This window comes from Arachis duranensis, chromosome 7 (genome assembly GCF_000817695.3).
Source record: "Arachis duranensis cultivar V14167 chromosome 7, aradu.V14167.gnm2.J7QH, whole genome shotgun sequence".
In the NCBI taxonomy this organism is placed as follows: domain Eukaryota; kingdom Viridiplantae; phylum Streptophyta; class Magnoliopsida; order Fabales; family Fabaceae; genus Arachis; species Arachis duranensis.
The window spans coordinates 13,744,997-13,772,107 of NC_029778.3; the positions used below are offsets into that span (position 1 = coordinate 13,744,997).

At 31.6% G+C, this 27,111-nt stretch overlaps 3 protein-coding genes and 1 pseudogene across 3 annotated transcripts; 3 read left to right on the plus strand and 1 right to left on the minus strand.

Annotated features, from left to right (window-relative positions):
• The first annotated feature begins 2,922 nt into the window (after positions 1-2,922).
• On the plus strand, positions 2,923-4,284 carry LOC107457866 (protein FAR1-RELATED SEQUENCE 5-like). The gene is made up of 2 exons (XM_016076039.1): positions 2,923-3,632; positions 3,678-4,284. The coding sequence occupies exons 1-2, from the start codon at positions 2,923-2,925 to the stop codon at positions 4,282-4,284; spliced, it is 1,317 nt and encodes a 438-aa protein (XP_015931525.1).
• A 59-nt stretch (positions 4,285-4,343) lies between these two features.
• LOC107457867 (protein FAR1-RELATED SEQUENCE 9-like) lies at positions 4,344-5,168 on the plus strand. Its single transcript, XM_016076040.1, has one exon. The coding sequence runs from the start codon at positions 4,344-4,346 to the stop codon at positions 5,166-5,168; it is 825 nt and encodes a 274-aa protein (XP_015931526.1).
• Positions 5,169-12,143: 6,975 nt separating this feature from the next.
• On the minus strand, positions 12,144-13,526 carry LOC107457868 (protein FAR1-RELATED SEQUENCE 5-like). The gene has a single exon (XM_016076042.1). The coding sequence runs from the start codon at positions 13,524-13,526 to the stop codon at positions 12,144-12,146; it is 1,383 nt and encodes a 460-aa protein (XP_015931528.1).
• A 10,718-nt stretch (positions 13,527-24,244) lies between these two features.
• LOC107457869 (respiratory burst oxidase homolog protein C-like) lies at positions 24,245-26,830 on the plus strand (annotated as a pseudogene).
• Positions 26,831-27,111: the final 281 nt, after the last annotated feature.

Below are 27,111 nucleotides of genomic sequence, written 5' to 3' on the forward strand. Positions count from 1 at the left end.
ACACTCTTAATTTCATTTAATTAATTTAATTTAATTAGTTTAGTGAGATTAATTTCGGTTTTAGTTGATTTTAGATTTTAGGTTGAATTCGGGTTTTTGACGTTGAATTAATAATTTGAATTTGTTTGAGCAATGATTAACTAAATTTGTTGCTCTATTTATTTGAATTTGTTTGAGCAATGTTTAACTATTTTAATTTGCCCGAATTTGTTGCTGAATTTGTTTGACGTATATATGTCTTTGCATTGGCCTTAAATAAAAGTATAGTTTTATGTAGAGTACAGGTTTTTGTAATGTACTTTAAAAAGTTTTTATTCAAACACTACTATTTACCACGTAATAAAACTTCTACTTTAATATATTTTTAGGGTATGTCCAACTAGTTGAGATTTTAATATGTGTTTATATTTATCTAATAATATGAGTTTGAGGATTTACATCAATATTCAACTCAATCGTTGAATTAGTAATAAAAAATATGAGGTGAATAAGTTATTGTTGTAGTTAAATTTAATCAAGTCTTTTCACTTTTTTTTAGGATCAGGATTCAGTAGTTCTAAAACGTTTGGACCATTTAATAGTTCCATTAGAAAATATATTTTTAGAATTTTTTAACAATTGCTACATAGTCTTTGAACTAATTTTAATTACAATATAACCTCATATATTTTATTTAATTATAAAAACTGTTTTTTATTTTATAAATTATTATTTTATCAATTATCTATTATATTTATTAATAATCAAAAACAAAAACAATGCCAATGAGTAATGGTTCAAATGGCATAAGTCTCCCCATACTCAATTAAGAGGTTGCGGGTTCGAGTCTCCTATCTTTGGTAAAAAAAAATTAAATTTGATCTCGTGAAGTTCGTCCATGACTTCCAAATCGTGTTTCCTTGAAATTTAATCGATTGGTTTATCAAAACAATCGATTGAATTGTAACTCAATCGATTGAATTACAGTGTATCACAAAACAATCGATTGAAAGTTGTAAGGTAGAATGGTTTTCACTTAAACCAATCGATTGTTTATACTTTCCAATCGAATGAATGCCCAAAAACAATCGATTGTTTTTGTTACTCAATCGATTGAATTCACGAAAACAACATGGATTTGCCAAATACAATCGATTGGAAAGTGATGACATTAAAGTTTTAGCCAAATTCAATCGATTGGTAAAGTAATCCAATCGATTGGAAGGTGATGAAGTTGAATTTTTTGCCAACTTCAATCGATTGGTAATGCTACCCAATCGATTGAAATGTGTCCTGTGCCTATTTCAATCTTATTATCTTTTTAGAAATTATCTTATTATTCATCTATCTTATCTTTAAAATTCTATCTTCAATTTTTGCTGTTTTATTTTGATGTAGATAAACTAATCTTATCTTTTCCTTAATATTAACATTATAAATTGGTGAATAATCCATCACTAATTATTCAATTTCACCATTGAAATCGTGTAGCATTTTCTTTGATTATAAAAAATTTAATTGTTTTTCTTTGGAACATCCATCTACTCAATATCCAATTTTTTTTTATTTTTTATCTGTCTATTTAATATCCACTATTTTTTCATTGTTAATCACCGTTGCAGTAATCAGCAAAGGTCCAATCAAGTTTTTCATTGTAGTGTTCAAAAAATAAACCATCGTTTTGATTACAAAATCGAGGTCGGTGAATAGAATCTCTAATTTTGCAATTATTTGTTTCGATACTTTATTCGTGAAATTGATTGTGTAAGGAAAAAATATTTTTTTTATCTTTTATTAATTCACAAAAATTGAAAAATACTAAAAAGTAAATAGATGTTATTATTTTTTATTATTAATTAATTAGCTAATAATCAGGGACGGACCTAGAGGGGGCGAGTAGTGGCCTGGACACCCCAAAATTTTAAGAAACTATACTTATCTATAACAATTTATATTAGGAATACAGAGGGTTTGGTGTCGATTATTTTTTCCTATTTTACCCCTATGTTTATAATCTAAAACAACATGCTCAATCACGTACTCACGTTCTGTAAATTTTGCATTAACCCATGATAGAATGATGTAACTGCTCGTTAAGATATTCTTATTGGATGTAAATTATTGTTACAAATATTTTTATTAAGATATGTTTTGAAGGAATACAAGTAGAATAGTTCAATAAGGATTAATTTTTAAAAAAAATAAATTTACATTAATAATTTTTCTCTTCAAATTATTAACGTACTTTTCTAATATATTATAAGTACCTACACAATATATAATATCAATTAGCGTTCAAATTTAAGTTCCAATATTGTTATTAATGAGAGAGGTTTATTAAAATTATATTTAAATAATTTTTTTATTTTTTAACTATTTTATATTTTTAGATTGAAAACTTTGTATTTTTTTATTCAAGCTTTATTTTATATTTTATTTTAATTCTCTTATTCAAAACTATTAATATGAATTTTTATTTTGTAGGATAAATAAAAAGATGAGATTTTTTTAATAAATTAAATTATTGAAAAACTTACTTATTATAAAAGAAGTTAAGTATATTTCTTGATTATAAGAATACATATAATTCACTTTTGAATGTAATCAAAATAAATATAAATTTATTCAATTTTTTAAAATTTACATTAATTATTAAAATTATAACATAATGAATGTACTCCTATACAAATTTATTCTTATTTTTGTACTTTATTTTAATTTTGTTAAACAAAAAAGTTTAAATATTATTTGCTTTTAATTTTTAACTTTTACCACAAATAAAAATATATGACTTTGTGTGTATTAAATAATTTTTTTCATTGGACATTTTTAAGATGTCAGGTATATTTACGGACACTGAGATGAATGAGCAATACTAGGAGGACGATGACTTTAACCAACAAGAAGAGCTAGTAAGTGACCAAGATATGATGGATGAACAGAATGAATTCGAACAAGATTTCAGAGATGAATTTATTAAGGGAGCATTTTTTTTCTGAATCTGATCAGTCAGAAGATATCATTGAAGCCGCTTATGCGGTTGACTCCGTGCAAGACATTACAATTTTGAAATTTAGTGAGAATTTTGCGGAGGAAATTGGCAAATACCACTTTTCTACTTTCCAGCTTACATTTGATTTTTATATGAAGTACTCAAAGTCGAAGGACTTTAGTGCAAGGAAGAGCAAGACCTTCAAGAATAGTACTGGTGAGATTTACAAACAAAAGTTTGTATGTCATAGGCAAGGATTCAGGATGGAGAAATATTACACGATAGAAAAAAGGAAGAAGGCGCCTAGATTGGAAACAAGAACTGGATGTGAAGCCCGAATGGATGTTAAATTTGTACCAGAAAATGGAAGGTGGCATATCTTTTATTTCTCTGACGAACACAACCATGATCTATTGGATACACAATTCAGTGCTATGTTGTCTGCCCACAGAAAAATGTCAGAGGCAGATATTATGCAAATGATGAACATGCTAAAGTCAGGGATTAGTACCTCACAGATATTTGGTCTTCTAGCTAGTCAAGCAGGCGGGTACGAATTTGTTGGCTATGGTCCCAGAGATATGTACAATGAGATTGCTCGGCAAAGGCGTCAAATTCCTGATGATGCAGCACGAGTGTTGAAGAAGTTGGAGGATATGCGGTTGAAGGATCCATAATTATATTTCAAGGCATGTCATGATTCAAGAGGTTTGTTACATAATTTGTTATGGTCTGATGGGATTAACCAACTAGACTACCGACTCTTCGGGGATGTTATTGCTTTTGATGCTACGTACAAGAAGAACAAGTATAGTTGTCCATTAGTCATATTCAGTGGGGTTAACCACCACAACCAAACAATTATTTTTGCTGCTGCATTAATTGCGGACGAAACTACTGATACATATATTTGGCTCCTGCGTCAGCTCATGTTTGCAATGAGGGGCAAGACCCCGACCTCAATCATAACTGATGGGGCCATGACGATGAGGAATGCAGTGAGAGATGTATTTCCCGAAGTCAGACATAGATTATGCGCTTGGCACCTTATTCGAAATGCAACTAGCAATGTTGGAAATCCATCGTTTACATCTAAGTTCAGAAAAATCATGTTGGGAGACTACGAGATTCCCGTGTTTAAGCTTAAGTGGGTTCAGCTTATTGAAGAATTTGGCATTGAGGATAAGCCGTGGGTGATCAACATGTACGAAGAGAAGCATATGTGGGGTACTGCATATCTAAGAGAAAAATTCTTTGCTGACTTTAGAACTACATCAAGATGTGAAGGTTTACACTCAGTTGTGGGAAGGTAGTGGGGTCGCGGTATGATTTGACAAGTTTTTTAGAGCATTTTCAAAGGTGTGTTGCACACATGCGCTTTAAAGAATTTAATGCTGATTATGAATCTACACGTGGGGTGCCCGTCATGCAAACATGTATAGAGCTGCTAGAGAGATATGCTGCTAAGTTATACACTCATGAGATATTTCTTTTCTTTCGGCCATTTCTCTCTAGAGCTGGATCAATGCGGGTGCTAAACATAGATAATACCGATGATTGCATAAAGTACATTGTGTGTAAGCATGGGAGGCCCGATTTTATGTGGACCGTTGATTTTTGTCAAGAAGAAATGATCTTCATTTGTACCTGTTTAAGAATGGAGTCATTTGAAATTCCCTGCAAACATATTGTGAAAGTTCTGGTTGACAGAGACATCTGTGAGATTTCCCGGTCATTGGTATTGGATAGATGGACAAAAAAGATTAAATCAGCACTCAATGATCCAAGTGGGTTCACCAGGGATGCTGTTGTTATTAGTCGTCAAAGTGCCTTAGTGGAATTTTCTAAACAATTGGCTGTTGTTGCTACTAAAGTACCAGAGAGATATGAAGAGACACATGACCTAATTATGGGATTGTACTCATCTTACAAGGCTGCAGATGAAGGCACTAATCAACCTCAGTCAGGTGTAGCTAAAAGTAGCAATCCGTATGTGCATCAAAGCGGAGTAGGCTCAGGACAACCATCTAGGAAGAAGCGACAACATTGTAGTGTTTGTCAAATGGAAGGACATAAGAAGACAACATGTCCCTGGCAAAAGGACATTGACAACAACGTTATTGAAGATGAAGCTAATGGTTCGGATGATGGCGACGTATATCCAGAACTGACGGCTGAGTTAGATAGTGATAATTAGCCACCTCCATATACTTAATATTTTTACGGAATGAATCAGTTCCATATTTGTGTTTATTTATTTTTTTGCACTATATTAATGAAATTATATATATATATATTCTTCCAATAGTCTTGCGTATGCCTTTTAGATGAAATAATTGTCAACTGAATATCGGTTTGCGGAAAAGGGTAAAAAAAATTGCTCAAACCGGCAATGTAAACGGTCTGGTCCAGTATTTAAAACCGTCAGATTGAAAATTGTTGAAAATTGTTGAAAATTGTTGAACCGGTCGGTTTGACCAGACCGTGCTATCCGACCGGTTCAACAAAAAGGACGCCGGTCTGATTAAAAACAACACCGAACGCGTAACGCGTCAATCCCCTTCCCCTAACTCCCTCCTCCCCTTCTTTTCTCATTCAGAATCAGATAAACCTAAACTATTTTTTTGCGTTCGGTTTTGCCACTAGAAACTTGAACCGAATCGAACCGAACCGGTCAAATAAAAAACCCAAAAAAACTATTAGAAAGTTTAGTCAGCAAACTGGACCGGACCGGGCGGGTGAACCGGTGTGATCGCAAACCGGATGCTTAGGCGGTTCAATTTACTAGCAGAAACCGTTGTTCTAAAAACTAGACACCAACTGTTGAACCGCCCAAAATCGGCTGGTCAAATCGGACCGGAACCCGGCCTGTTTACTAGAAACGACGCTGTATAGAAGTTAAAAGGAGAAAAAGGATCGCACGCGTTTGGTTCCCTTCTCCAACTCCTTCCTTACTCCTCAATCATCAGCAAAATGCACTAGCCTCCACCAAAGAAATCAAACCCTAGCCTCCACCAATCTTGTGGCAGTCTGTCGGAGTGAGAGACTGTTGCTGCCGCCTCCGTCGCACTCAAGAACTTCCGTAATGGTGCTATCGGCGTTCGTTACTTCGCTCTCACCATCCCCTGTTCGTTCTCATCAGTCACCTGTTTGCTCTCCATCCCCTTTTCGCTCCAATCAGTCACCTGTTCGCTTTCCATCCCCTTTTCGCTCCCAACTTGGAGATTCGCGCAACCTTTTCCGTTGCAAAGTCAGCCATGGAAATCGCAGCTACCGCCACCACTCCTTGCCGTCACGCATTGTCGTCCTAAGTGACATTAAGCCCTTGCCCCCCTCTCGAGCCCCATTCTCGATTCCTTAGTCTCATACATACTCTCATTATTTCTCCCTAAAACACAACCATAGCCTCTATCGCGCCGTCGTTGGTCGCACTGTCGCCGCCGGGTTTGTCGTGGTCGTTCTTCAATCCTCCTGTTTCGCTATGGTCGTTCTTCAGCCCCACCGTCGTGCTCCTTGTCCCGCTTTGTGCTCTGTCTTGAAGGATCTAGTTCGTTCCTTACTTGATTGAGCAGGTAAGTACATTCATCTTCTGATTCTTCTCCCTTGACTAACCCCGATCGAATTGGATTTTTTACGACGATACTACAATCTCCACTTTCTTTAGAAGTTTTATTTTTTGTTTTTTAACTGTAATTGTTGTTTTAAACTTTTAATTGGTTAGTTAATCTACATCGTTTTCATCTTGCTTCTTCAATTGTTATTATCATTTGTCATTACTGGGATTTAGGATTGTTAATGATCTTGAATATTGATTCTGATATGATCTGGTTCTATGAATTGATTGATTTGGTTCTGAAAATTCTTGATTTGAACCTTGCTGAAGTTGTTCTGTTACCTAATTTGTTGGAATTGAACTTGAGCAACAACAAACTAGAAGGAAGCATCCCCTCTAACCTCAAGTCATTCAGAGCTCTTTATTATCTGTTCTCTTGATCTTAGTGGGAATTTGTTGAATGGAACAATACCAAGAGTGCTTGGAGAATTGACTCAGTTACAGCGGTTGAATCTCTCTCGCACCAATTTTTCTGGCACAATTCCATCTAATTTTAATGGTAGGTCAAGCTTAACTTTGGTCATGTTATTGGTTCTGCTTCTTATCTTTGGATTATTTGGTGTTTGAAAGAAATGCAACCAGAAGAACAATTTTTCATATGGAGTCATGATGGAAAAAATGGCAGTTGAAACCGTCATTAAAGCTGTCAATAATTTTCATGACAAATACCTCATGGGCATTGGAGGGCAAGGATCTGTTTACAAGGCTAAGTTGCCTTCAGGTATGGTTGTTGCTGTGGAAAAAACTTCACATGAAATTAGATGCGGATGATAAGTTCAATTGGACGGCATTTGAAAATGATTGTTCTTCATTGTTGATTTTTCTTCATTGTTTATTTTAATTCTTGTTGATTTATTGAAATTGCTTCTGATTATGGTTCATTTATTTGTTGTTGATTTACTGAACTTGCTTTGATTGTTGTTCTGTTGTTAACTATTCATTATTCAATGTACAGATATCAAGCTCAAAGGAATTGCCTAACATAGAAAGTTCTTCCCTAAGTCTCAGGTTTTGGTTTTGTTTTTTCTTTCTGATTCTGTTTTATTTAGTTTTGGTTCAGTCTTATTGATTCTGATTTTGTATTTTAATTAAGAACATTTTGTTCTATTTTGATTTAGGGTAATTTTGATTTAGAGTTGATTCTGTACTTTTTGTTTACTCAATGATAACACAGGAATTGAGAATGTGAAAAAGAAAGAATTTATGGAATTGGTGCACCACATGAAGATTTTTTAAATTAGTTTGTTTATATTTTCAATTCAATTTGGTTCTATTTTTGATTCAGTCCCTTTTTGTTTTTCATATTGCTTCTTGATTTTTCTGAGTCAGGTTCATTATGTAATTTGAATTTTACAGTTTCCAAATGATTGAAAAAACCAAATCGAACCGAACCAAACCGATTTTCTGTGGCGTGTACGTATACAAAATCTAAATATATTGCAATTGCAATCTATCCCCACTCTTGGTCAATGGGGAGCATTGACTTTGATGATTCGAAATAAGTTAACTAAAAATGGATACTCTCACTTTTAAAAAAGTATCTCTTTCCAAATGCAATACATAGTAATCATGATTTATTGTTTTTATGGTTACTGTTATCTAGATTTTTTTATCTATTAGCAATATATATAAATTTAATTAAAATAGAGAGGTCAAATTTTAATAAGATGAAAACTATAAACTAAAATACAAACAAATAAAAAGATTTGGAATTCTTTTTAATATAAATTAATTACATAAAATAAAATATAATTCATAAGACATAATATTTATATGTCATTGTTGTTAAAATAATAAATAAAAATAACATTACTTCATCAAAATAATATGAGTTTTTTAAACTAAAATATTTATACATTGCATAAAAATAGAGAAAAATTGTAAAAGTCACTAAACGATAAATATCTATTTAAGAAGATATTGAAAAATAACTAAAGCATCCACCAAACATAACAAATAAATATTGCTGAAGTTTTTCTCCGATGGCAAGGATGTATGTAATGCTTTATGAATTAGCTGCATTCTTACCACAATGTTCTGAGTAGTAATTTGGGGTGTGTGGCAGCTAGGACTCGGGGATGTGATCGACCGTAACATCCCTACAGAAGTAACCTTGGAAGGTTGTGTAGCGAAGAACGTGGCATGTGGGTGGTGGCACACACTTGTGCTGGCAGAATCATCCCTACAGAAGTAACCTTGGAAGGTTGTGTAGCGAAGAACGTGGCATGTGGGTGGTGGCACACACTTGTGCTGGCAGAATCGATCACCTGATTGAAGTCATGGCTTCTTCCTTTGAGGCTCATTGACCCCAATTTTGGTAGTTAGGCACCATCTTTTCTTGATTTAATTATTAAGCTATGATAACTTGATAAGTCATATGTATATGTACATACAGTAGTAGTGGTATACATATGCATATGTATACGCTTTGTATTCTTTCATGGTGTGAATATCTGAAATCACCATGACGTACTGGCTCTTAGCATTTAACAACATCCCATAGTGATTTCTGTTTTAAAAAGGAAATAGTGGGGTTCCCTTTCATCTTATGATGTAACATTAGTCTTCTTCATAGTGTATATATTTTATTTTATTGTATAAAACTCTGCCAGTGTAATTATATGTGCCTTAGAAATTTGTATGCTATGCTGGCATCAAGTTGTGGAGTAAGGGGGTTTCATATTATCAGAATTGGATTAGTATATATGATATGATGCACATGTTATCCTTGGAATCCGTATCAAATGTACGGGATTGATACTTGATACAATAATTGCATAAACAGCGATTTTCTCAATTATTTGTTTCTGATAAGAATGACAATAATTCTTATGATTTCTCGTCATTTTCATGTGCGACGTGGTTTTCACAATTATTCTGTTGACCTTTTTAAGTCGAATATGACTTGAAAATGAATTACAAGAATGATGTTAGTCACACTTAATTGTAGTGAACTAGATTCAGAATGGAAAGTGTGTCTTATGTACTGGGCAGGAGTAAATTCTAATTTCAACATGGATCGAGCTAAATGTATAAAGATTAGAAAGTTAAGAAATAATTAATGGTTGGAGCCAAAGTCAAATAGCAAAGGTGGTTTTCCGCATTATTTTGCGGGTCTTGCCAGTTGCCATGCATATCATCTGATCTGATCCTAGTAGTCTATTTTTGTCTCATGGCTAAATACCAAACATTTGAAGATAGATCGTGTGAAACAAAAACTAAGCTAATGTCGTAAAAGTCAACATAATATATTTATTGTCAAAGTTGAGAATTGGGATTAAGGTTATTCATCTTCATGAATCCATTGGTTAGTGGCGTTTCTAGATAGCTCGTATATGGATCTTATTTGCATTAACCCAAAACCAGCACATTGTTTTCATTTTCGTACGCTACTGCCTACTCTATATATTTCGAAGTCAACCCGCTTTATTTGAATGTTACCACTTTTTCCCTTTGAATTTTACTTTACAATTTGGTTTGACACGTAATAAAGCCTTTGTTATGTGTTAATAAAACCCCCTATTTTATCCCTTTTCCTCAGCAAGTTGAAACTTTACCTTATTCTCTCTTGTCTGATTCTCTCTTTGTGGCATTGTCCTATTGCCACACTTCCATCTATAAAGTCAAAGTCAACAGGTGACTGATGGGAGCGAAAAGAGAATGGAAAGCGAACAGGTGACTGATGAAAGCGAACAGGGGATAGTGAGAGCAAAATAACGAACGCTGATAGCACCATTACGAAAGTTCTTGAGTGCGACGGAGGCGGCAGCAACAGTCTCTCACTCCGACAGACTGCGACAAGATTGGTGGAGGCTAGGGTTTGATTTCTTTGGTGGAGGCTAATGCATTTTGTTGATGATTAAGGAGTAAGGAAGGAGTTGAAGAAGGAAACCAAACGCGTGCGATCCCTTTTTCTCCTTTCAACTTCTATACGGCGTCGTTTCTAGTAAACAGGCCGGGTTCCGGTCCGGTTTGACCGGCCGGTTTCGGCCGGTTCAACAGTTTGTGTCTGGTTTTTAGAAAAACAGTTTCTGCTAGTAAATTGAACCGCCTAAGCTTTCGGTTTGCGATCAGACCGATTCACCCGCCCGGTTCGGTCCAGTTTGCCGACTAAGCTTTCTAATAGTTTTTTTGGGTTTTCTATTTGACCGGTTCGGTTCGATTTGGTTCAGGTTTCTAGTGGCAAAACCGAACCGCAAAAAAATAGTTTAGGTTTATCAGATTCTGAATGAGAAAAGAAGGGGGGAGGGAGTTCGGTGTTGTTTTTAATCAGACCGGCGTCCTTTTGTTGAACCGGTCGGATAGCACGGTCCGGTCAAACCGACCGGTTCAACAATTTTCAACAATTTTCAATCTGACGGTTTTAAATACTGGACCAGACCGTTTACATTGTCGGTTTGAGCGTTTTTTTTTTTTACCCTTTTCCGCAAACCGATATTCAGTTGACAATTATTTCATCTAAAAGGCATACGCAAGACTATTGGAATAATATATATATATATAATTTCATTAATATAGTGCAAAAAAATAAATAAACACAAATATGGAACTGATTCATTCCGCAAAAATATTAAGTATATGGAGGTGGCTAATTATCACTATCTAACTCAGCCGTCAGTTCTGGATATACGTCGCCGTCATCCGAACCATTAGCTTCATCTTCAATAACGTTGTTGTCAATGTCCTTTTGCCAGGGACATGTTGTCTTCTTATTTCCTTCCATTTGACAAACACTACAACGTTGCCGCTTCTTCCTAGATAGTTGTCCTGAGCCTACTCCGCTTTGATGCACATACGGATTGCTACTTTTAGCTACACCTGACTGAGGTTGATTAGTGCCTTCATCTGCAGCCTTGTAAGATGAGTACAATCCCATAATTAGGTCACGTGTCTCTTCATATCTCTCTGGTACTTTAGCAGCAACAACAGCCAATTGTTTAGAAAATTCCACCAAGGCACTTTGACGACTAATAACAACAGCATCCCTGGTGAGCCCACTTGGATCATTGAGTGTTGATTTAACCTTTTTTGTCCATCTATCCAATACCAATGACCGGGGAATCTCACTGATGTCTCTGTCAACCAGAACTTTCACAATATGTTCACAGGGAATTCCAAATGACTCCATTCTTAAACAGGTACACATGAAGATCATTTCTTCTTGACGAAAATCAACGGTCCACATAAAATTGGGCCTCCCATGCTTACACACAATGTACTTTATGCAATCATCGGTATTATCTATGTTTAGCACCCGCATTGATCCAGCTCTAGAGAGAAATGGCCGAAAGAAAAGAAATATCACATGAGTGTATAACTTAGCAGCATATCTCTCTAGCAGCTCTATACATGTTTGCATGACGGGCACCCCACGTGTAGATTCATAATAAGTATTAAATTCTTTAAAGCGCATGTGTGCAACACACCTTTGAAAATGCTCTGCAAAACTTGTCAAATCATACCGCGACCCCACTACCTTCCCACAACTAAGTGTAAACCTTCACATCTTGATGTAGTTCTAAAGCCAGCAAAGAATTTTCCTCTTAGATATGCAGTACCCTACATATGCTTCTCTTCGTACATGTTGATCACCCACGGCTTATCCTCAATGCCAAATTCTTCAATAAGCTGAATCCACTTACGCTTAAACACAGGAATCTCGTAGTCTCCCAACATGATTTTTCTGAACTTAGATGTAAACGATGGATTTCCAACATTGCTAGTTGCATTTCGAATAAGGTGCCAAGCGCATAATCTATGTCTGACTTCGGGAAATACATCTCTCACTGCATTCCTAATCGCCATGGTCCCATCAGTTATGATTGAGGTTGGGGTCTTGCCCCTCATTGCAAACATGAGCTGACGCAGGAGCCAAATATATGTATCAGTAGTTTCGTCCACAATTAATGCAGCAGCAAAAACAATTGTTTGGTTGTAGTGGTTAACCCCACTGAATATGACTAATGGATAACTATACTTGTTCTTCTTGTACGTAGCATCAAAAGCAATAACATCCCCGAAGAGTCGGTAGTCTAGTTGGCTAATCCCATCAGACCATAACAAATTATGTAACAAACCTCTTGAATCATGAAATGCCTTGAAATATAATTGTGGATCCTTCAACCGCATATCCTCCAACTTCTTCAACACTCGTGCTGCATCACCAGGAATTTGACGCCTTTGCCGAGCAATCTCATTGTACATATCTCTGGGACCATAGCCAACAAATTCGTACCCGCCCGTTTGACTAGCTAGAAGACCAAATATCTGTGAGGTGCTAATCCCTGACTTTAGCATGTTCATCATTTGCATAATATCCGCCTCTGACATTTTTCTGTGGGCAGGCAACATAGCACTGAATTGTGTATCCAATAGATCATGGTTGTGTTCGTCAGAGAAATAAAAGATATGCCACCTTCCATTTTCTGGTATAAATTTAACATCCATTCGGGCTTCACATCCAGTTCTTGTTTCCAATCTAGGCTCCTTCTTCCTTTTTTCTATCGTGTAATATTTCTCCATCCTGAATCCTTGCCTATGACATACCAACTTTTGTTTGTAAATCTCGCCAGTACTATTCTTGAAGGTCTTGCTCTTCCTTGCACTAAAGTCCTTCGACTTTGAGTACTTCATATAAAAATCAAATGCAAGCTGGAAAGTAGAAAAGTGGTATTTGCCAATTTTCTCCGCAAAATTCTCACTAAATTTCAAAGTTGTAATGTCTTGCATGGAGTCAACCACATAAGCGGCTTCAAGGATATCTTCTGACTGATCAGATTCAGAAATAAACGCTCCCTCAGTAAATTCATCTCTGAAATCTTGTTTGAATTCATTCTGTTCATCCATCATATCTTGGTCACTTACTAGCTCTTCTTGTTGGTTAAAGTCATCGTCCTCCTGGTATTGCTCATTCATCTCAGTGTCCGTAAATATACCTGACATCTTAAAAATGTCCAATGAAAAAAATTATTTAATACACACAAAGTCATATATTTTTATTTGTGGTAAAAGTTAAAAATTAAAAGTAAATAATATTTAAACTTTTTTGTTTAACAAAATTAAAATAAAGCACAAAAATAAGAATAAATTTGTATAGGAGTACATTCATTATGTTATAATTTTAATAATTAATGTAAATTTTAAAAAATCGAATAAATTTATATTTATTTTGATTACATTCAAAAGTGAATTATATATATTCTTATAATCAAGAAATATACTTAACTTCTTTTATAATAAGTAAGTTTTTCAATAATTTAATTTATTAAAAAAATCTCATTTTTTTTATCCTTCAAAATAAAAATTCATATTAATAGTTTTGAATAAGACAATTAAAATAAAATATAAAAATAAAGCTTGAATAAAAAAATACAAAATTTTCAATCTAAAAATATAAAATAGTTAAAAAATAAAAAATTATTTAAATATGATTTTAATAAACCTCTCTCGTTAATAACAATATTGGAACTTAAATTTGAACGCTAATTGATATTATATATTGTGTAGGTATTTAGAATATATTAGAAAAGTACGTTAATAATTTGAAAAGAAAAATTATTAGTGTAAATTTATTTTTTTTTTAAAATTAATCCTTATTGAACTATTCTACTTTTATTCCTTCAAAACATATCTTAATAAAAATATTTGTAACAATAATTTACATCCAATAAGAATATCTTAACGAGCAGTTACATCATTCTGTCATGGGTTAATGCAAAATTTACAGAACGTGAGTACATGATTGAGTATGTTGTTTTAGATTATAAACATAGGGGTAAAATAGGAAAAAAATAATCGACACCAAACCCTCTGTATTCCGAATATAAATTGTTATAGATAAGTATAGTTTCTTAAAATTTTGGGGTGTCCAGGCCACTACTCGTCCCCTCTAGGTCCGTCCCTGATTACTAGCTAATTAATTAATAATAAAAAAATAGTAACATCTATTTACTTTTTAGTATTTTTCAATTTTTGTGAATTAATAAAAGATAAAAAAATATTTTTTCCTTACACAATCAATTTCACGAATAAAGTATCGAAACGAATAATTGCAAAATTAGAGATTCTATTCACTGACCTCGATTTTGTAATTAAAACGATGGTTTATTTTTTGAACACTACAATGAAAAACTTGATTGGACCTTTGCTGATTACTGCAACGGTGATTAACAATGAAGAAATAGTGGATATTAAATAGACAGATAAAAAATAAAAAAAAATTGGATATTGAGTAGATGGATGTTCCAAAGAAAAACAATTAAATTTTTTATAATCAAAGAAAATGGTACACGATTTCAATGGTGAAATTGAATAATTAGTGATGGATTATTCACCAATTTATAATGTTAATATTAAGGAAAAGATAAGATTAGTTTATCTACATCAAAATAAAACAGCAAAAATTGAAGATAGAATTTTAAAGATAAGATAGATGAATAATAAGTTAATTTCTAAAAAGATAATAAGATTGAAATAGGCGCAGGACACATTTCAATCGATTGGGTAGCATTACCAATCGATTGAAGTTGGCAAAAAATTCAACTTCATCACCTTCCAATCGATTGGATTACTTTACCAATCGATTGAATTTGGCTAAAACTTCAATGTCATCACTTTCCAATCGATTGTATTTGGCAAATCCATGTTGTTTTCGTGAATTCAATCGATTGAGTAACAAAAACTATCGATTGTTTTTGGGCATTCATTCGATTGGAAAGTATAAACAATCGATTGGTTTAAGCGAAAAATATTCTACCTTACAACTTTCAATCGATTGTTTTGTGATACACTGTAATTCAATTGATTGAGTTACAATTCAATCGATTATTTTGATAAACCAATCGATTGAATTTCAAGAAAACACGATTTGGAAGTCATGGACGAACATCACGAGATCAAATTTAGTATTTTAATCAATTGGAATGGCCAAAAGCTTTATTAGGATCAATGGAGGATATAATTGGTTGTTGTTTTTGTATTTGATTGTTAATAAATACTAGTGTATGTTCCCGTGTCCTGCACGAGATAATACATAAATTTATATAATTTTTTTATTAAAATTTAAATAAAAATATATATAGTAATTATTATTATAAATATTTTATAATTTAAAAATATTAAAAATAATTAATATTTATTTTAATCAATTTGAATTGCTTTTGTCTTTGTTGAAATTTACTTAGGACAATTTTATTTATTGGTATCGTATTCATTTTTAAAGTCAAAACAATATGATCAATACTAAGCTATTGTTTGAATATAAGATAAAAAATAAGAGGAAAGAAAATAGAAAGAAAGAAGATGAGAAGAAACAAAATTGAAAGAAAAGTATATTTTTATGTGTTTGTTTAGATGAAGAAAAAATGAATGAAAAGAAAATAGAAGAATTTTTTTTTTTGCTTGGATGAAAGAAAAAGTAAGAAGAGAACAAATTATAATAGAGTAAAATTATATTAATATTTTTATATATTATATATAAATTATAATTCAAATGATAACTCTGTATTTTAACCCATATTTGTACTTCTGCATAAGTTTTCTTCGCAACTTTAAAGAGAAAAAATTTACATGAGCTCCACATACATTTTTATGTTTTTCATTCAATTTTTTTGTTGATCCAAATAATAAAAAATTAATTTTTTCATATATTTTCTTCTCCAGCAGTTTATTTTCCTACAAATTCTTTTAATTCAAACAATGCATAAATAAGTCACATTTTTTTATATATATAACAATAACTAATATCACATATTAGGTTAATTTATGTTGATAAACCACCCCAAAATTACTTGAATCCCTCAAACTAAAAAGCGTTACCTAGTTATTTTCATTTACATTTCTATATAAATTGAATTTAATGAATTTGAATTAGGGTAATAAGTAATAAATCGAATTTATAGAATTCAAATTACTTGACATTGTGATTCGAAAGTAAATTGAATTCAATGAATTCAAATTATGTCCTCCCTTACTAAATCAAATCTATAAATTTTGATTTATATGGTCCATGCTAAATCGAAGCAATAAGGTTCGATTTATACTCACTTAATAGCAATCCAGCTTATTGTAAATCGAATCTCCTTCATTCGATTTAGTAGCATAGATAACATCCAAGTAATTCGAATCTTATAGATTCAATTTACTATGAAAACACATGATTCGAACTCCATAAATTTGATTTACATAGATATGTAAATTGAGACATGCGCGTAATTTTTTTTACTTTGGTAGATATACGTAAAATTGGTTTGCAAATGATTTATAAAAGTGATTTACTCCACATATTATAACTTGTGAAATCATAATATTTTGAGAAGTGATGTATAGACAACTCAAATGTTGATAAGTCTGAAAAATTTTAGAAAAAATAAAAATATAAAAAAATTACATGTTGATCCATAAAACTTTTTTAAAAATAATTTGTCCATAGTCTATGATTAATAACTTTAAATTAAATTATATATTCAATTAATATTTTTTTATCCTAATGATTGTATATAATAGATAATATATTTAAGCATGTTTTGAAAGAAACTATTGAATTTTATATAATTGAAAGTTAACTATGAAATTGAAGTTAAGATGAAGTGAAATACAATAAATATGGAAGCTAAGATGAAGTGAAATACAATAAACATATGAAGAGTGAAATTAAAATAAAGTAATAAAATAATTAAAAAAGTAAAAAAAAAGTAAAAAATAATGCATGTAGTTAATAAAAATATACTGTAAAAAAAATTAGTATATAAAAGATGAAAGACAAATATTTAGATATATTTTTGTTAAAAAATAAAAAAAAAACATTGTGAAGAAGGACCTATTAATCAAGTTTTATGAAAATATTACAAAAAAATTTAAAATATTAGTAAATAAAATAGTAACTTCTTTAAAAATTATTAATCAAAATACATAAAAGTACATTCTGATTTTTAGATATAACAAATAATAAAAAATAATTCAAATTAAATTCATTTATTTTATTTATTTGTTTACTATTTATTAAATAATTTAATATTTATTTAATTTTGGTCAAATCAGATAATATAATTAATTAGTTATAATTAATGTTGTTCACCCTAATGGTTTAATTGAAACATATTGAAACTCTAAAAGTAAAATTAAAACTAAATATTAAGGATAAAATAAAATAAAATTGCATTTGCTATCTTGAAATTTTTTTAATAAAAATTTTAATTACACATTTTTAAAATACATCACTTTAATACAATGATATTTTTATTAAAAATAAAAATTATGATAAATATCTTATATATTTGTTAGTAAATTATATACAATTATTTTTTGAAGCATATCACTTTTATTATATGAAAATAACTTAAATACCTTTAAATGTGATTATGATAATTCATTAAGTATTATATTTTTTTTACTAATTTATATTTAATAATTTAAATTAAATGTATAAAAAATACGAATTAATAAAAAAATAAAATTTAAGATAAATATGTCCTGAACAAATTGAAATAAAATAAATACTTTTAATTATGATCATTAATTACAATCACATATATTTGCTTTAAGATTTATACTTCAAAAACTTAGTATATTAATATTTTGTACTTTTATTTTTTAACTTTAGACTATCACAAACATTAGTTTCTCTCCAATAATAATGACAATGCTTTTAAAAAAATAAACATAATTAAATGATCTTAAAATTATATAATAATTTTAAAATAACAATAAAATATATAATTACTTAAAAATAATATTTGTGTAGTAATTGAAATTTAATTGCCAATATAAAAGTAACATATAATATTATTTCGTAATTAAATAAGTGTTTAATAAAATAATTTAATATTTATATATATAATAATATGACAAAATAAATAAAAGTTTGAGTTTAACCATAATATAAATTGTAACTGATTTGATTTAATAATTTAAAAAAATTAAATAACCCTTTTTAGAAATATGTCAATCTAAATAATATAGATTGAAGATAAAAAAATATAACTAAATTATATAATACAACAGAATATTGCTAAAAATTTGTTTTATAGCCTAAAAATTTATTTTATAGCAGATCTAATATCAAGATATTTATCATCATCTGTGGTATAATCTAATTTAACAATTACTTAAACGTTGTTTTTATGAAAAATTGCATTATTTATTTAAAAAAATATTTATCCATTATTATAATTTAAATAGAATATAAAATAATAGATATTAAACCAATTATTTCTTTTAATAATTACTCAGTCATAAATATCCATCTAGAACATGAGATTTAAGAGCATACAAAATAAATATAATACTTACAACTTTTATACTACCACGATAAGATGATTATTACAAGTCTTTTTAGCATAAATTAAATAGAACAACATATAATAATAAAAAAACAATCAAATCCAAAAAAATTATAGAACACATGTCATACACTACGACAGTTAGTATTGAGAAAGCTTTAACTATTTATTTTTTTATTGAATAAATTACTATTTGTACCCATAAAAGATACAGATGCTGACAAATATACCCATATATCAATTGTCTATTTTATTCATAAATTTATTATTTAATGATTAATAAAGTAATCAAATTAATTAATTAGTATACACAATAAATTTTGTTTAATAAATTAAAAGAATTAAATTAAAAAATATTAACAGAATGTTAAAATAAATGAATTAGGAAATATTACCAAATCAAATTGATATAAATGATAATAAATTATATAATATTTAAATATTTAATCAAATCAATTAGTTGATATAGTTAGTTTATCGTAATAATTTGTATTTAATGAGTTAAAAGAAATAAATCGGGAAACACTCTCAAAAGCATGCCACGTCAGCTCAATCATTAAGTGCAGAAATCCGATTTTTATATAATAGAATAGATAATAGATAATTGATAAAATAATAATTTATAAAATAAAAAACAGTTTTTATAATTAAATAAAATATATGGGGTTAATTTGTAATTAAAATTAGTTAAAGGACTATGTAACAGTTGTTAAAAAAACTTAAAAAACATGTTTTATTATGGGACTATTTAATAGTCCAAACGTTCTGGGACCACCGAATCCTGAGCTTTCTTTTTATACATCTTTTTCTTTTTCAACTAGTTTTATTGTATCAATATATTATTACATTAATTTAATTGAATTTAATTATTAAAATAACTTAATTAGTCATGAAAAATATGAGATGAATAAGTTATTTTTGTAGTTAAATTTAATCAAGTCTTTTCACTTCTTTTATACATCTTTTTTCTTTTTCAACTGGTTTTATTGTATCAATATATTATTACACCAATTTAATTGAATTTAATTATTAAATAACATAGTCATGAAAAATATGAGGTGAATAAGTTGTTTGTATACCAGTGACTAGTGACTGTATGGATTTGAATATATTCCTTCATGAGAATCTTTTCTTTGGTGGTTAAGAAATTATATATATATATACCTAAAGAGGTTATTTAATTAAGGGCAAATCATTGAGTATATATAGCCTTGTTTCATTATATTCAAAGAATTTTATTACTTGGTGAAATATTATTAAATACCTTGAATGCTTTATTTGTTTAGTGAATGATTGAAGTTTTTTGGTGGATGGATAGATATTTGGATTAGATGAAATTCTTGAATAGTGAAGAAATTCGAATTTTATAGGGAAGACTTTGTTAAAATTTTTATAAATTATTTGAGTGAAATTGAAAAATTAGAATTATATATGTTTAGAGTTGATGAAAGTAATTGTATTTTCATCTGTGTTAGTAATATTTTTTTTTGCAGACATGACGATAGATAGCAGAGGTCAATCAAGTGGGTCACATGGTCATGGCTGAGGGCAAGGTTCTATCGAATCTCCGAGGACTGCCCAGTTATTACCCTCTATCCCGACTACTCTGTCGACCTCTGTGACATCACTGGCGGCACCATCTGACCAGCAATTCATGATGGTCTCAAGCCTTAATTATGTGTCTCCTAGCTCCTACTGCTACGTCCCCTACAACGATGACAGACGCCGCGATGGCTGATTCCTCCGGAGTGCCCCCCAAGAGGATGCCCTGCCACCACTGCCCGTGCACTGGATGTGGATTTTACTCGATGGAATGCAGGCATGAGTACTCGTCTATTTTAATCGTTTTAATTCGCAATCTATTTTGAAATCGTAAAGGTTGTATGTGTTTCTAATTTAAGTTTTTAATTGATAGGTTCGCCTCGGACAACAATGCCTGCACGCAGGAGATCATGCAGGTCATCAGATCCATGTACGACGATGCATGATCGAGCTACATTCAGGTCCCTACAGACGTCAGAGACCGATGGATCCAAAAGTGGGCGATATGATTTTGAATTTTTTAATTAATTAACTGTATGAAAACTATATTTTAATTTTATTATGTAATGTTGAATCACTATCTGCATTTGAAATTTGTTTGGGATCGGGAGCACTCTATCTTGATCCACAAGATTTTCGACCATCGGGCAACCAAGCACTTTCAGCAGATGATGAGCGATCTTCATCACGGGGATAGTAGAGGAAGCTGGATCCGTGTAGACATCAAGAGGAAGCGGGACAACCATTTTGCTACAGACGAAGGGTTCAAGCATTTTCGTTAATGAACGTCACCAACCGAGCTTCACCGAAGTCGTCCAAGTATACCGGTGGGTCGACGACCTTCATGAAGATGAAAACCAGATTGGTAAGTAGTTTAAGTCAATAATACTCGTCTGTTATTATTAATTTAGACGAATAATCACTACAAGAAAAATACCCATTCAGCTACACTTATTTTAAGCTACAATTGAAAAGCGTAGCCTATTCATAGAATAGGCTACGCTTTTCTCCGTGTTGCCTTTTTATAAGAGAAAAGAATACACAATTGTGGCATCATTTAAAAAGCGTAGCCTTAGGTATTATAGAAATCACTTATAAAACGTAGCCGTAGGTTGATATCTATGGATTCACTTTTCGTATCAAAGGAAACGCTTTTAAAGAGTAACTTAGGTAGCGTTTGTTTTCGAAGACAGGACACGGAGACATGGACAGCACATTCTTAAAAAGCGTTTGGAAGCAAAGACATGGACACTGAACATATTGTCTCCGGGACAGTTTTTTATACTTTTGTGTCCACTCTTTTACGAAGGACAATGATGGACACGGGATTTGGAAGAGGGACACGGACTGTTTTTATGAATTTTTTTTTTTTGTCCATGGTGCTATTTTTTATTATTCCACTATTACCCCTTTTTATTTTTCCTATTTTGCGTTGTTCTCAGAAAGTACTTTTTTTACTCCATGCTCTTTTTCTATCTCTACGTTCTTTTTCCTTCTCTTTTTTTCTCAGGTACTCTCTCCTTTTTATAAAAATTTTTATTGGACTGGATAATTTCTTTTTTCTTATCATTCTTACTTCAACATCATTTTAACCTTATATTATATTATTTGATTTGTAATAAAAATAATAACAAAAACAATTAGTCTGCAAACTTTTAAAAGATAAATATTATAAAGGTAAAATTGATATTTTAAAATGCTAAAAAATAATTTATAAATGTAATTGATTTTATATAATTTAAAAAAATCAGTTTTTTGAAAATAAAAACCGATTTTTAGATAAAAAAATTTAATTTTCTAAATAAAAATAGATTTTTATGTACAAAAGCTATTTTTTTATGTAAAAATGAATTCTTTTTTAAAACTGATTTTTTATTTAAAATTAGTTTGGCTTATTAACTTAAACAAAATTTTTTATTAATCAAACTCAGATTTATTTTTTTGTTAATCTTAACCATATGTATTGCTACATATAAATATTAAATTTAAAAATAAAATAATTATATTTATAAATTTTATTTTAATATAAATATTATTAAAAAGCGTAGCCTTAGGTATTATAGAAATCACTTATAAAACGTAGCCGTAGGTTGATATCTATGGATTCACTTTTCGTATCAAAGGAAACGCTTTTAAAGAGTAACTTATTTATTATGTTTTGGGTGCGCTTCAAAAGTGATGCCTAATGTATGTAAGGCCAAATCCAAACACTTAGTGAAAATTTTCATCTCCTTTCAATTCCCTCCAACATAACCCTCTCACCTTCAATTTACGCGCACAACTTAACCCTCTCACGGCCTTCAATACGCGCACAACCTCAGGTCACCTTCGCCATTCTTGCTCAACAACCCTCACCTTCGCCTACGACACTCATCATCACCTTCGCCTTCTCACCGTCGCCGTTGACTGTCGCCACCCAGTGACCATTCACCGCCAGTCACCACTCATCACGTCGCTACGCTGACCAGGTCACCACAACCACTCACCGCTAGTCACCGCTCACCGTTCACCATCGACACTCTCACCTTTGCCATTGTCACCACTGCACTGACCATTGCTCTTCTCCAGTAATCGTCGCTACGCCGTTCTCTAGTAATCGTCGCTGCGCCGCCCCCACCATTGTCATCTCCGTACTTCTCATCATCGTATTCTCTGTGCTGATTTCTAGTTGAATAGATATGTGATGATTTTTAGTAGGTTCTGAAATTTCAGAGGAGTAGGGTTCCGATATTAGGGGTTTTAATTTGGGGGTTTTAATCTGTGAAATATGGGTTTGTAAACTATGATTTGATAACACGCATGCTGTTGTTGATGAAGATGTGTGGTATTTTAGGGTTTGTGAACTATGATTTTAGTTCAGACGCTTTCTTCTTCATTTTTCCCCTTAAGATTTTTGTTATTGGATTTTTGTGGATTGTTTTGATCACTCTCTCTCTGGCTCTTTGATCTCAACAGGAAACACAGCGTTTGCTCAGTGAGCCAGGTAACTTCTCATTTCTCAGCTCCATTATCGTGGTTGCATGCATACTTTGAAGTTTCCCCTCTTGTGTGTAGTGATTTGAAAGCTCTTACCCTATTAAATTGGTAGTACTTGTTTAATTTGTATGATGGTGTGAGTTGAACGTTACCTTGGTGATAGTGATCTGTTCAAGGTTTTATATAATTATTTGTTGTTATGTTCTACTAAAGTTTATACCTGTTGGCCTAATAGAATCACCTGAATTTACAAAATATCAGCATTCATTGAGCTATGATGATAACCAATGAGCCATCAAACAAGACAAACTAAAAAAGTGCATTCAATACTTAATTTCTTAGATCTGTTACATTTTTTATTTACATATTTATTAACAATGAATGAACAAATTTATTCACATGTATAAGTACCCTGTTTGTGAGTACGGTGCAGGGGGTATAAGTACCAATACTATGAATGAACAAATTAGTTCTGTATCTATGAAAGATAATTTCTACATGTTAAATTTATTCACATGTAGATTTGTTTGTATTTTGAACTTTCATAAATAAAATGATAATGAGAATAAATTCAGATTCATTTTGAACTTTGATAGATATTAGTAATTTAGTCATTATTATATTATCAAATAAGGTTAAATTTGATTTGATTTTAAACTGTGAAGGCAGATTATGTTGGTTTTATATTTTGTGGATTGAACTCTTTGGTTGTGGCTGCTGAAAATTTTACTAGTTTTATTTTTCTTAACCGTGGAGTTAATGTCGCAAAGATGATTCTAGGGTTTTCAATTTGGGGGTTTGGGTATGTTGCAGCGCGGGTGAACTCTCGTACCCTTATTTCTCCTTTTGTTCCACTTGATTTCCTTTGGTGCTACTGTTGTTAAAACCGCTTCCATTAAAATGAAGCAGGTTTCTCAAGAACTCAAATGACTCGCTTCGATTTCTTCCAAACAAACAACACCTTCTTCTTCTGATGCTGCTGCTGCTGCAAGAAGAGGACACTACGATAGGACTAAGTCCGCGGCTTCAAGTGCTCTCAAGGAACTTAAGTTCATTGCTAAGGGTGGCGGTGGTGGTCGTGGTGGCGGTGGCGGTGGCGGTGGTGCAGGGTGGCATGAAGTGGAGAAGCAGTTTGATGTTCTTACTGCTTCAACTGATGGATGGCTTCATCATTCTCTCTTTGGAAAATGCATAGGTAATAATTGAAATTGAAGAGTTCATAACAAATCTACATTATTCTTTTGTTGTTGCTTTCCAAGTGTTTGTGAAATTGTTTGTGTGTGTGTGTGTGTGTGAGTGAGTGAAATAAGGACTTGTTCTGAGTAGTTTTCTTTTAGGAAGTGTTTAGATAACTATGGTTTGGATTTGTTTAATTGTTTGTATGTAGGGATGAGCAAGGAATCTGAGGCATTTGCTGGTGTTCTTTTTGATTCTTTGGCTAGGAGGAGGGATATTCACGGGGATTCAATTAACAAGGCTCAATTGAAGGACTTTTGGGACCAGATTTCTGACCAGATCTCTCAAACATACAGCAGCAGGCTGAAGAATATGCAGCTTTGATCATGGAAGAACTAGACCCTGAAGAGACAGGATTTATCATGGTATTTACATCATCCTATTTCAGATTGTTTTGGTATAAAACTTATCAAAATTAAGTAATATTAGTCATTATTACAGTTTCACATACAGATAAGTACTTATATTTCAAATCATAAGTATGAAGTTGATTTATATTTAAGATGATGAGAGGGACTGATTTCACTTGTATTTAGGAAATTATATCAAATCCATAAGAAAAATTTGACATAGACCAAAATCATAAATAGCTAACTCTAGAAGTGACTAGAAATTTATTTGAAAAGAAAAACAAAAACTCCATATTACTCATGTTAATCTCATTTATTTGGCCAATTGGTGATTATTATTACTGCTTCATCAGCTGGATAGCCTAGAGATGCTCTTACTGCATGGACCAAGTCATTCTAAAAGAGGTGATAGCAACTTAGCAAGTACCTAAGCCAAATGCTAAGCTTGAAACTGAAGCCTACATATGAAGACAGTGCTGTTAGGAAGTGCTATACAAATACCAAGTACTTCATACAGGACAACTGGCAAAGAACTTGGGTTATGGCACTGTGGATTTGTCTGATGTTAGGTTTATTTGCCTACAAATTCTTACACTGTAGAAGGAGAAAAGATGTATATCATGTTATAGGGTATTGTTTCTCAAAATTCCCTTGCTGAATAAATGTGTCACCATTTAAATAAAGTTAGTAGTACAAACAAAGTGAGGGTATATATGTTGTTGTTCTTGCAGGTGATAGCTGTAGCAGTAGCAATTGGTGTTGAAATACATGCAATTTTTCATCTTTCTTGCGACTTCCTTCGCCTCCTTCGTGCAAGCCCTCAAAAGTGCAAGCCACACCTTGGTTCAGGAGAAACAGGATTAAGCTTCCTAAACCACTCAACAGTCCAACTGGCTTCAATGCATTTTGGTACTCACATTATCTCTTTGTCATTGTCTATGCCTCGTTGATTGTTCATGGAATCAAACTTTTCTTTACCAAAGAGTGGTACGAGAAAACGGTTAGTAACTTCAATCCCTTTTCCTTTGTATAAATTGCACTGACACTTTCCTGAGGTTAAAGTTAAATTATATACAACACTATTTTTTTAATGTTTGCATTGACTTTGTTAGTGTTGTGTTTATAAAAGAAATTAATACCACAGCTTACAATCTATAGAAATATTAAGTATTATATAACTTTAAATTGCACTAGAAATTCATTAAAAATTTAAAATATACTATTGCAAATAAGTAACTTTGAAATTCTGCTTCTTTATGTTGTGACGTCAATGTCAATAAGTTGCCACTGGTCATGTCTAGTTTGTATCAATCAGATGCATCTTGATCTGGTTTTCTGCAATTATCGCCTAAATTTTAATTAATTAGATTGATTCATTCTATTTGAATGTTCTCGTGGATGATAGTATCCTTAAATCATCCTTTTACTAGTTGGAGTTGTTGATAAATGTTGGTTTCAATGTAACCTTAGTGGCTCATGAAATGACAAGGAAAGAGATTAACTAATTTATCAAGATTTAAGGATGGCACTTGTTTATTACTTGTCAGTTAATGATTAAAAAGGTCAATGTACTATAGAGAAAGCACTACTTATAGATGCTATTATAATGCATATCATTTTGTTGGCATAATGGTTCATACTAAAGTGACTTTGAGGATTATTTTCCTCTAATATGCTGTCTTATATATTGCTCATGACATGGAATATGATGAATCAGGAATCCACTATAAGTTCTAGCGTGGATTGTTCTTTGGTTCCTTTTATTGTGATTTATGGACTTATCATGTATGATCATGCTATCACTTCATATTTTGATAGGTTTCTTATTGTGCAGGGGTCTGATTTAGATAGTTTATTAGAGTAGAATAATGTAACATCTTCAGCCAAAACAATTGTTGGCTCAACACCTCTGAAGCAGAATCAGCAGAATCAGAAGCATGAAGGTAGTGTAAGGATTATTAGAAGCACACTCTCAAACAAGGAAATGCGCAAAAGTCAGTCAGCCAGGCTTCAATCGGAGCAGGCAATACCAACATCTGATCTACAAAAAGAAAGACAACCACCTACATGTGCAATTGATTTTGAAGAAATTTATTTTTAGAGAAATAAATTTTATTTTTAGAGAAATAATTTGTATTATTCCCA